At 33.0% G+C, this 12038-nt stretch overlaps 1 protein-coding gene across 3 annotated transcripts in view; it reads right to left on the reverse strand.

The window, feature by feature from the left end:
- The window catches only part of LOC135128565 (sushi, von Willebrand factor type A, EGF and pentraxin domain-containing protein 1), a 62254-nt gene that overhangs the window by 33830 nt on the left and 16386 nt on the right, over positions 1-12038 (reverse strand). For all 3 annotated transcript variants that reach the window (XM_064055452.1, XM_064055451.1, XM_064055450.1), the window contains exons 2-3: positions 7831-7902; positions 740-773 (exon numbers count right to left, since the gene is read on the reverse strand). In XM_064055452.1, the coding sequence (XP_063911522.1) occupies positions 740-773; positions 7831-7899 (103 nt within the window). In that variant the 5' untranslated portion in view covers positions 7900-7902. The remainder of the gene's footprint in view (positions 1-739; positions 774-7830; positions 7903-12038) is intronic.

Below are 12038 nucleotides of genomic sequence, written 5' to 3' on the forward strand. Positions count from 1 at the left end.
TTAGAATTTATCAGTAAGCTCTCGTTTCCTTCAACTTTTTAAACGGTGTATTTACTTTCCTGTCCGAAGAAAACTGTTTACCTTCATTAATGAAGGAACGAATGATTCAGCCGAACGGTTTGCCTTTGGTTTAGCAATAGCCTTCCTCAGTATTACCGTTAATCAGTACGGTTATATTCGTACTTATTAAAATGTCTCGCATCGCAGTATGAGTTGCATGATAATCTATGAGTTGTTAAGTGTGTCAAAATAAGAATCTTTTTGAAATGACTACAAAGAGCACGCACATTTAATGTCTTGTCTTAATTCATATTAAAATTACCAATTTAAGTAGGTCAGGAATTTTAACACAGAAAAGCAATCTAAAACACTCTATTTCCAATATTAATATTCCAGGCAGAAAATAAAGCAATTAGGTGGTCTATGAATCAGTAAGTGTAGATTTTGGAGTTGGAACTATGAACATGGACACTTATGAATATCACAATGCTCCCGGAAGTACTAGTACTTTAAAGGATCTGGAACGATGTAATGCAAAAACCCTTACAAATGGACAACGGTGTAAACTGTAATAAGAACTGCAATTTTCCATTGCCCAGGGTGTCTACGTGCTACACACAAAAGATGGAGTTTATTGCTTCACATTCTTTAATGTGTCTACGGAATTTAAACTTTAGAAACTAGCGATTAAAGGATTTCAGTTAGTGTAGATGTTAGTAAAACTAAAATAAAAACTTACCATTGGGGCATGTGAATAAATTACTAGTCGAATTCTGGAACAAAATTTTGGGATTATATTAACACGTATGAGTGATAAGAGGTAAGATTGCAGTGCTACGAAAAACTTACAATGGAAAAACACCGGTTTAAAAGTAAACGTTGTGCTGACAGCTGTGCTATCATGAAAACTAATAAAGATTATTATTTACCGGCGTTCATTCATATGTGCATGGGTTCTTTGTCATTAATGTTTCACTGCATCCTTAACTCAGGTCAAGCGTAGTAAACATTTAATTTTAAACAATCCGTTATGAAACAACCAAGTGGATATTTAAAATATTTGACTATTGCAAAACTAAAACTGTTCTCATTTAACGAAACTTTTGCAATTCTGGGTTAGTTCAAACATTTAAATTAACGACAATCATAACCACAATGAAATACAATAGGCAAATAGGAGATTGATTCAGCGTTAGTGATTTTGAATGATAAGTTTCTTGACCTTCATCTCTAGATTCTTGGTATTTATGTATGTACCAGTGTTAAGTATTCTACAGCCTACTATACAACAATGGTCTTGAAATCACAATCATTGCGGAAGACATACATATTTACACAATAAGGACACAGACGTGGTGTTAAGTGTGGATTTATTCAGTTGTATTTGGTGCAGTCAAGATTATATGGAATCTAGAGATATTAGAACGCGAATTAACAAATCTGTTTTATCAATGAATCACGAATTTGTAACGTTTCCTCTTCCCTCCTGTTTTCTTTGACTTCTCATTCTTTCTATTTCCTTCCATTTTCCAAAGTTCTTGTCCGTAGTCCTTCTTTTTCTCTTTGACGCATTCTTGAATCTTCACAATATACCCCGATGTTTCTTTATCAAGACCTAGTGTCCATTTCAAGTATCCAGTAGTGGCTGACCCACGAGGTTATTTCGACAGTGCCCCCTCAAATATTTTATACCCATATATACCTATATTCGATACCCAAGAATGTCGAACCCTCCAGATTTCGCATATTAGAAAGATATTCAAATTCCTTCACCTCCTCTATTTTTCTGTGCCCCCACTTTTAAACTCTTTCTTTTTTCTTCCACCTCTTTTCCGTATAACCATTATTCTTCTCATATATCTTTCAAGATTTCTAATCATTTCTTTCCTTTCTTCTTTCGACTATCACAACAATGTCATCCGCATATCCCAACAGCCAAACCTTTTTTCTTTCAATCACTACTCCTCCTTATTATAGTTTACTAAATATTTCTTCAAGATCTCTCAAATAAGGAGCGAAAAGACTGGGGCTCAGCTGGCACTCCTGTCTTACCCCTTTATCGTATTACAATTTTGGCTCTCTTTCCCATTCACCATTACATTGATCGTTGTCTTTTTGTACTGTTGTACTGTTGTAGAGAGGGTGGGTGGGTGGGATTTTTATTTGCTACGATAAGCTGATTTTGGCAAATAACATATCTTCCAAGAAAAGAGAGGGTGGGTGGGCGGGGCTAGTACTTGCTAAGATAAAACTGATTTTGGCAAATGACATACCTTCCAAGAAAAGAGAGGGTGGGTGGGCGGGGCTAGTACCTGCTAAGATAAAACTGATTTTAGCAAATGGCATACCCTCTCTTTTCTTAGGGGGTATGTCATTTATTTGCCAAAATCAGTCTTATCTTAGCAGGTACTAGCCCCGCCCATCCATCCTCTCTTTTCTTAGAAGGTATCTCATTAGCCAAGATCAGTCTTTTCCTTGCAGGAACTAGCCAAACCCACCTTCTCTTTTCTTAGAAGGAATTCATTTGCCAAAATCAGTCTTATCTTACTAGGCATTAGCCCCGCCCACCCACCCTCTCTTCTCTTAGAAGGTATTTCATTTGCCAAAATCAGTCTTATCGTAGCAGTTACTAGCCCCGCCCGCCCACCCTCATTTCTTAGAGGGTATTGTCATTTGCCAAAATCAGTTCTATCCTACCTAGTAGCTGCTACGATAAAACTGATTTTGGCAAATGACATATCCTCTAAGAAAGGAGTGGACGGGTGGGCGGGGCTAATAGCTGCTAAGAAAAGACTACTTTTAGCTAATGAAATACCTTCTAAAAAAAAGAGAGGATAGGTGGGCGGGACTAGTAATCATTTGCAAAATCAGTTTTATCTTAGCAGCTACTAGCCCCGCCCACCCACCCTTTCTTTTCTTGGAAGGTATGTTATTTGCCAAAATCGGTCTTATTTTAGCAGCTACTAGCCTTCAGACGTCAAAAATTGACTAACCGAAAAGTGAATAATTAAAAATTGAAAACTCGTGAAATTTATTTTTCAGAGCCAATAAGAATGAATGATCAAAACGGAATAGGGGAGGGTGGGAGGGCTACTTTTGATTTTGTTTCAAATTTTAGATTCTACCGCTTGTCAATATAGAATTCAATTCCCTATGTACAGTAAATATAATAAGTCAGTGAAATAGAAAAAAAAAAGTGGGCGGAGCTGAGTTTAGCTTTTTTCTTAAGAGTCTTATAACTCCGCCCACTGATTTTTCTTTATTCCAGTGATTACTCTTATTATTGTGCAGTCTCACCTTAGTAAATACTAGACCCGCCCGCCCGCCCTCTATTTTCTTAGAGTATATATCATTTGCCAAAGTTACTTTTATCTTAACATGTACTAGGCCCGCCCACCCGCCCTCACTTTCCTTACAGAATATGTCATCTGCCAAATTCAGTCTTATCTTGGCAAATACTAACAAAAAATTGAAAAATTGGAAAAACGCTGTTTGAAAAATCGAAGACGTCAAAAATTTAATAATCGAAAAGTGAATAATTAAAAATTAAAAACTCGTGAAATTTATTTTTCAGAGCCAATAAGAATGAATGATCAAAGCGGAATAGGGGTGGGTGGGAGGGGCTACTTTTGATTTTGTTTCAAATTTTAGATTCTACCGCTTGTCAATATAGAATTCAATTCCCTATGTACAGTAAATATAATAAGTCAGTGAAATAGAAAAAAAAAAGTGGGCGGAGCTGAGTTTAGCTTTTTTCTTAAGAGTCTTGTAAGCAAACAATAACCCCGCCCACTGATTTCTCTTTATTCCAGTGATTACTCTTATTATTGTGCAGTCTCACTTTAGTAAATACTAGCTCCGCCCACCCGCCCTCTATTTTCTTAGAGTATATATCATTTGCCAAAGTTACTACCCTGTCTATTAGATGTTCACTGATCTTTTTCTTTTTTAAAATGTCCCCATTTATTTTTTCCATCCACTGGTTTTTCCTTTCTTTTTATTTCACTAGTTGTCTTCTTACTTCTTCATCTGTCATTGGCTCCACTTTGTAATTTTCGTCGTTTTCTTTTATTTCAGTAGTTTCTTGTTTTAGTGTTCCTTGATCACTCACAGCAATTTCATGAAATGTTTTTCCCATGTCTTCATACCAATTTTTTCGCTTGTCTTTCCTCTTCCTATTCTTTTTAATTTGCTTCCATACGTCTTTCTCTGATTTAATTTCATTTATTTTTGTGCTTCTTCCTTTGTTACTTGCTTTTTTCTGACTTTGGGGAACTCTTCTCTTGTTATCTTTTGGTTTTCCATCTTCTTGATGCCTTCCTTGTTTCTCTTTTTAAGACATATCATTCCTCATTCTACCAGTCATTTTTTCTCCCTCCACTTCTTCTTACACTAATGTCTGTCTTCACTTTTGAATCTTTTATCAGTTGTTCCAATTCATCCCATTGTTTTTCGACCATCTTTCGAAAATTACCCAAATGCAATTTCGTCTAGATTTCGAGTTGTAGAAGTTATTTGCAGCTTTATTTCTTCGAAAATTCAAACTGAAATCAAATTTCTCGAAAATTTTGCTCCAGGACTATTAACATTTTATATTTTTCGAATCAGCTTGTCGAGATCTATATCTCAAATTTTTTGAGAATTTGTATGCAACTTTTCGAAAATCTCAATATTTCAGTGCATGAATTTTCAACCATTTTTTGAACACCCTTCGAAAATTGTCTATAGACATTTTCTTGTTGATTTAGACTTGAAGGAGTTATGTTGGACTTTATTTCATTTTTTTCAGAATTGGTAAAATAAGAAATGACAATGATTTTCGAAATGATAAAATTTCATTTTCGGACTGAAATTTTGGAAAATCTTGATCTGGAACTAATAACATTCACTATTATATTTCAAATCAACTCGTCTAGATGTCTATCCAATAATGTTTCCAAGATTTTTAGGTAACTTTTCAAAAATATCAAATTTTCTACTAATTTTTTATCGCTTTTCGAAAATTACTGAAAGACGTTCTCTTATAGATTTCGACTTGTAGATGTAATTTCGGCATCATTTCCAATATTTTACCAGAATTGATAAAATGAAAAATGAAATTTTCAAGATGAAAAAAAATTATTTTCAAACCGAATTTTTGGAAATTTTGTCAATCAGTTTATCGAGATCTACATCAATCACAATTTTTTGTAGAATTCGACTTGCAGGTTGGTTTCGGCTTCGTTTCCTTGAAAACTCAACAATTTTTCGAGAATGGATAAAATGAAAAATGGCGATTTCCAGTTTTCGAATATTTGATTCATCGAGTTTTCGATATTCGAATTTTTGCAATTTGTTTCCCTTTCTATCTCTTTATTTTTCAATTTTCCATTCTTCAGTTCTCAGACTTTTCAATTTTCAATTTTTCCGTTCTTCAGTTTTTCGATTTTTCCACTTTTTTACTTTTCGGGTTTTTTATTTCTCGAGTTCATCGAATCGGGATCTCTCATTTGCCAAAATCGGTCTTATCTTAGTAGAAATTGTGCGTCCTTAACTTCTCTTCTCCCATGGTCTTTTTCGTTTTCTGTAATATTTTTCTATTTCCATCTTCAGTAGCATACGTTCTGTGTCTATCCTCCTACTTTGAACTGCGAAAATTCTTTCCGTGCATTTTTATTCACTAATTCAAACAGTTGCTTTCCTTCCTTATATTAATTTTTATCTTTGGATCTTTTTTTCCATCATTTTCTCTATTACATAGTCGTTATCATTTATTCTTATTTTGTCTTTTATCTTTTCCTTCATTGTTGTCATGTTTTTACTATATTCCGTTTCAATGGGCTATTTGTTTCCTTTTATTGGGATGGTCCATATCCATTGTCCTTCTTCACTGCAGTTCATATTTAATTCTTTCCTTTCTTCGTTTCTATTTCTGTACCTTGACATATCCAATTCAACTCTCCTGTCATTTTCTCTTTCATCTTTTCCCACTCTTTACTTCTATTCATGTTTCTACTAATCCTACGATATCAAAATTCGTGACAGCATACTTCCCAAAGTCATTTTCTTTATTCTTCAGTCCGGCGACATTCCAAAAAAGTATTTTCGTTTTCTTCCCGTTCTGCTCTTCATTCTCTTATATTGCCTGCTTATCTTTTTTATATCTTTTAGCACATCCATAGCTAAAGTCGTTTTCGAATTTTCCTTTCCATTTGCTTTTCCCTCCTCTGCTAGTTCTTTGACCCTTTTTTAATTGAATTCAGTTAAAATTGTAATATTAAATTAAATTTGGGACTGACAATAGTCATTTCAGCGTGGTGATTCATATTTTATTAAATTTTTTGTTGGTGTTAGGTAGTTTTCAACGGTAGAAAAAGGGGAAATACAGTTGTGTTATTGTAAATTTCAATAATTGGCAATAATTAATTTTCAAATTAAAATGAATTGTTGAAGTTCCATTAGAGCACAACATAGAATGTCTAAAAATATTTACATCCCATCGGCGATGGACCGACCATTCTCAAGGTCGGTTTTTTATCGCACTTTTTAATATCTCTATTTTTGATACACTTTAAACTTCCTTTGATGAAATTTCTTTCCTTCTTTGACGTCATATAACTGTTAGATTTATGTCAGTTAACAGTGCTGAGGTTAGAAAAACTTCACACTTTTATCTACATTTCGCACACTAACAAGAGTGATGTTTTCATAACCTTACAAATTTTAAGTGAAACAACTATGACTTTTACACTGATTGATAAAAAAATGAAAGCGAAAATTCTCCATTAATTTTAACCTCACAACTTTTTAAGCCGATTTGTGGTGAAACGAGAAAATGTTTATTTCTACACTCTAAAAAAACCATAAACAACTGAATTTTCGCGGCCTGCTCCAAATATATCTTTTGTTATACACCCGTTACTAGATTATAAAAAAATGATGTAATAAATAATAACATAATAGTTACAATCTCCTATTATCTGAATTTTTTTTAAATCGTGTCGTATTTTAGTGACGAAATCCACATTAATTCTGTGTGGGTTGCATAGCAACAAAATCAGAGACAAAATCGTAAAATAAAGTGTGATTTTAAGTCGACTGTTATGATCTGGTCGTACAATAAAATGCGAGATTAATGCTGATTATATCAGAAATTGTTATTGTATTTTTGGTTTCATTTGGAATCATGTATATTTTTTTACATAATTGTGAGTTTGATTTTTTAACTTGACACTTCTTTGACCAAATCTGTCAAAATTTTTGTAGCTGACTCCCCTGGTATATTTATCTTTTTTTTTTAATAACACGTGTACTGTAATATATACATGATAACAAGGTCACCGCCATTTTGCATTACTTTAAGTTCTTTGTTTACAATAATTACACATAAGTGGCTATTAGGTATAAAACACAAAAATGTTAATTGATGTTAATGATCTAAAAACTTTTGTTACTAAATAAAAAATAAGTTTTTTCACCGGACATCTGTCACTCGCAATAAATTTCCATACAAGGTCATAAAACTGTATGTAAAATAAAATATCAATTTTTCTTCAAAATTTTATCACCATGTGTCAGTCTAGACGAAAACTATTAAATCTCTGCAACCAAATACCAATTTACGATGTCTGAAGGCAATAAACGCTGAATAAATCTCCAACAGACTCTCATCTTTTCAATTTGGTCTAAATACTCGAGAGAAATTTCCTTCACACTACATTTTTAAGTTTGCTCGACTTTCAATCAAACAAAGCTCAGTCTTCGTCCTTGACATTTCTGTTTTAGTTTTCAAACTCGTATTAATTTAGAATAACCATTAAACTCAACTTTGATAAAAATGATAATTCTTACCTGTGCTAAACTTATCCTAAAAAGCGCCACAATGGCGACCGTAAAGGTCGCCTGTATCCGAATCAGCATTCCCTGCAACAACAAAAAAAAGTTACAACGCAAGAAACACAATAAAATCATCAAATCCAACCTTGCATACGAAATTGTTATTATCGAGACGTAGCTTCCAACATTTTGGTTTCAGCTGTACGCGTAATGTCAAGGAAAGAAAGGATCATTGTGCATAACCAGACAACCCAGCGGAATTAATTTCAGATTATTGTTTTCCACTGGGCAGATATGAATTGTAAATTAATTTGTGGTAACAATACTCAGCTGCCAACAAATTCTTACACAACCATTGACCCACTTATTTCCTTGACTTGATCAACCACTATCTGCAACGCGGATTGGCAAAGGCAAGCCTTCGACATTGTTGGCGCTCTTTTATACCCACATACCACAAGCTGACTTCATGAAACTGTTCATATTACATGAGAGCATCTAGACACCTACGCGGAAGATAACGTGAGTGTGATGGATGGCAGTGGCATTTTTTGCTCTTAAACCCTTTGTTGTTTAGTCAACAGTAGCAAAATCAACATTATCCTAATTAACGAGAGGTACTTCCAAATGGATTTTATCTTAATTAATGCTGTTTTTTTATGAATTTCAAAATAGTTTGAAGGAAATTGCTTAATAAAAGTTAATGGTGTGATCGTTATATTTTCGCTAATAAGACATCGACTGAATAAAAATCAAAGATCACCAACAGCGATTGTTGAAATGACAGCATACTTCACAAAAGTCCTTGAAGCGCATAACCAAGAACTTATTATTTATGTAGTTGTACTTATGTAAGTGCTCAGTACTTATATAAGTATTATTCCAGCGTTGTTTTTTTCTTTTTTGAATAACTGCAACTGTTTAAAAAACTGTCGAGGTTTTCCAGTTGAATTGTCTTACCTTCAAACAAAAACAGATTGTTGTAAGACTCCCAGATGAAAACAACAGAATAATGTACAGTTACGTCTAATAAATAATAATAATAATAGTAATAACCTATTCCGAAATCATGTCGAGGCAAATGAAAAACTTTTGTGATAGAAATCTTTGCATAATATTTCATTTTTTCAACAAAGTACCACCCACAAGGATGTTGAAGTGTGCGCCTTCGTGTTCAATTAACTGATAATTTGTCTGAAGATTAATTGTCTGCGAATGATTAATTAGTTGAATTTTGACTTTGCCATTGAGCATGCAATTATTGTAATCACAAGATGTTGCGTCCAGCAAAATGCGATATGAAGGTTGAATAAATATGGTACTCAGTAATTACATGTTTTTGGAAGCGGAAATTTAGTTAAGTGGGATGCTCAGTTTATTGTTTTTTCGCTTCCTTGTTGTTGAACACTTTTTCTATTTAAGGAAAACTGTCCAAATTTTGATATTAATAGTACCGAATTGAACTAAGCTGTGTTTATTTTGTTTCCACAACAAGTTACACATTTTCAAGAACGTGGAGTAATATATCGAGCAAAGTTTATGAGGTCTTGGCGCAATTCTAGTTCAAACAAGATATACTTAGTTTATATTACAACCACAGTACTGTTTAGTGTGGTTTGTGGCAAATTCAAACACAAAAACTTTTCATGGTTTGAAATATAACGACTACAGTTAGTTATGTGGGTGTGAATTTGTATTCTCTCAGAGAATATACAGTCAATTATATTTCGAATTTATTGCTGCTTGCTGGTTTTGTTTGAAAGTACTTTGTTTCACTAACTTATTACCACTAAGTTATGCGATGCTACGACGGTATTTGCTGTTGAATAAAAATTATCGAAGACCTTTGTAGCACTCAGAAAATTAGCAGAAAACAATATGGACAAATACGAATACACCGGGTGTCCTAATGTTCCCGTTTCTATTTAAATTTTTCGAAGGTTACGTGATAATGCGTTTGATTTAATTTAATTTAACAGTTTTAACAGGAAGCGTCTCATTTTTACGAAAAGATTGGTCTCCCGTTTCCGTCTCTCTGTCTGTCTGTTAATTTATTAAAATAAGATACTCCTGCACTTGTGGTATATGAATCCGTGTCAAATTTTTACCCTAGACATCAAGAATTTTTGAAAAAAATTCAGAACTGAATAACAACATTTTGCATTATTACTTTGAAACTACAAAACCGATTGCTCTGAAATCTTGTAAATATTTTAAAGTTATCGTAATTATCGTCATCTCAAAATTTTGCTGAATAAATCCTATCCAAAATCTGCCAAATGTGAGAATTTATACATGTGATTGATCACTGCATTAAAAGTTTTACATTTCTTATACAGGGTGACTCATAAATATTAGTGAATGAGTCAATTTATTTTATTGAATAAATCGGGAACGGCTTACTCCGTTTTCCCGAAAATTGTGGATGTTTTTTTATGTTTAGTTTTACGTTACATAGATATCTTTATTTTAACTTATAAGGATTCTCATACAAAAAGTATAATTCACATAATCAAATTTTAAAATTTTTCGAAAAAGTTGGATTTGCATTATTGTATTTCAGAGACGAGAAAAGTTCTGTCGAAATAATCTTCCACTAATTTTTCCTATTCTGCGCTACTTGAAAAAGTAGAGGACTTGTCAATTTTGCAGTTCTCACATTATAGGTATACTTTTTTTTGCTTATTCCACAGAAATATTCCAATTATTTAAAAAAATAAGTTTTGAAATTTGGCACAAATTTGACACAAAAACCACGAAGTTCCAAATTACATAAATGTTGGTGTCTCAGACATTATTTACATTTCATCAAGGTGCTAAATCACTTGTACAAAAATACAATTGACAAAAATTTTGAAAAAGTATAAATTTTGATATTGCGAAATTTTATTTGTGATAATCTCTATAGATTAAAAAATATAGATAAGAGCAGTAACAGTGTAAGAAACAAAAACATCCACGAGTGAATCGAATATCCTTGTGAGTTCCGCTTCTTATTAGTACAAATGATGTAGAATTTTAATTTTTTTTTTTTGCAAAACTTTGGATGCCTCTGGAAAAATTTCAAAGCGGATTCATAAACCACAAGTATAGCAGTACGTTATTTTTTTTATAATTCTTATTTGCTACAAAAAATTTTGAAGGGACGCTTTTGACACATTTTGGTTACCGTTTTACCATATTCACCATATTCCTAAAGTATATATAAAATTTGTCAGGAACCGGTCCAGTAGTTTCGGAGATTATCTATTTAACAAAAATTGACACAGACACAAAGAGAAGACCAATTTTTTTGTACGCTATGGGTGATGAAACGTCAAGAAAACATGAAAGTAGCCATTTATTTAAATGTGTTCGAACAGTAGGTCTCCCGGTTTCTGTCTGTATATGATCTATCGTCTTTCTGTTTGTCTCGATTTGTTTTTGGTAGATAATCTTCGAAACTACTGGATCGATTGTTGAACATTTTTCTATGTATTTTAAGTACATATATCATATTGATGTAAAACGCTAACCAAAATTTGTCTTATCATGCCAGATTTTGCTTGGTAAACACAGTTGTATGCTAGCGATTTATACGAATATACTATCTCATGGGCCACTTTTTTTTTCCTACACTGTGATTGGTATTATATGTATTGTTTTTTCTAAGCAACTTGATTTGATTGCTTGTATTATATATTTCTATTATAGCAAGTGTTTTAAATTTGCATTCCCCTCAAAATGAAATAAGATTTGTTTTTCATGACTTCTGGAGTTTTTTCTAGGTATAAGAGATATACAGGATCATAGACAAAAGGCTGCCACAAAAGCTGGGATTGGATAGAAAAATTGAAATGCCGTAAACGCCATTGTTTTTAGCTTGAATAGAGAAACGTAATTTAAAACATAGCAAATACAACTATTACTAAACTTTAATGTCAAAAATCGTGAACTACTACATTTCTTTACTGCCTGTCGAAAATAGTTCAATTTTTACTTCATGCGCGTAAGCTACTGTAATAGGGCCGGTGACGAATCTCTGGTTTCAGGATTTCTCGACATTTTATGACCCCTAGAGTACGAAAAAATAGGTCTTCCGTTTCCGTCTGTTTGTCTATCTGTCTGTCTGTCGTCTGTGTCAATTTTTATTAAACAGATAATCTCCGAAACTACTGGACCAATTGTTGTCAAATTTTGTATGTTAGAAATATCGTTTGGATGGTAATACGCTAATCAAAAAT

This window comes from Zophobas morio, unplaced genomic scaffold (assembly GCF_036711695.1).
Source record: "Zophobas morio isolate AGI-343-1 ecotype UQ-CSIRO unplaced genomic scaffold, CSIRO_AGI_Zmor_V1 ptg000014l, whole genome shotgun sequence".
NCBI lineage: Eukaryota > Metazoa > Arthropoda > Insecta > Coleoptera > Tenebrionidae > Zophobas > Zophobas morio.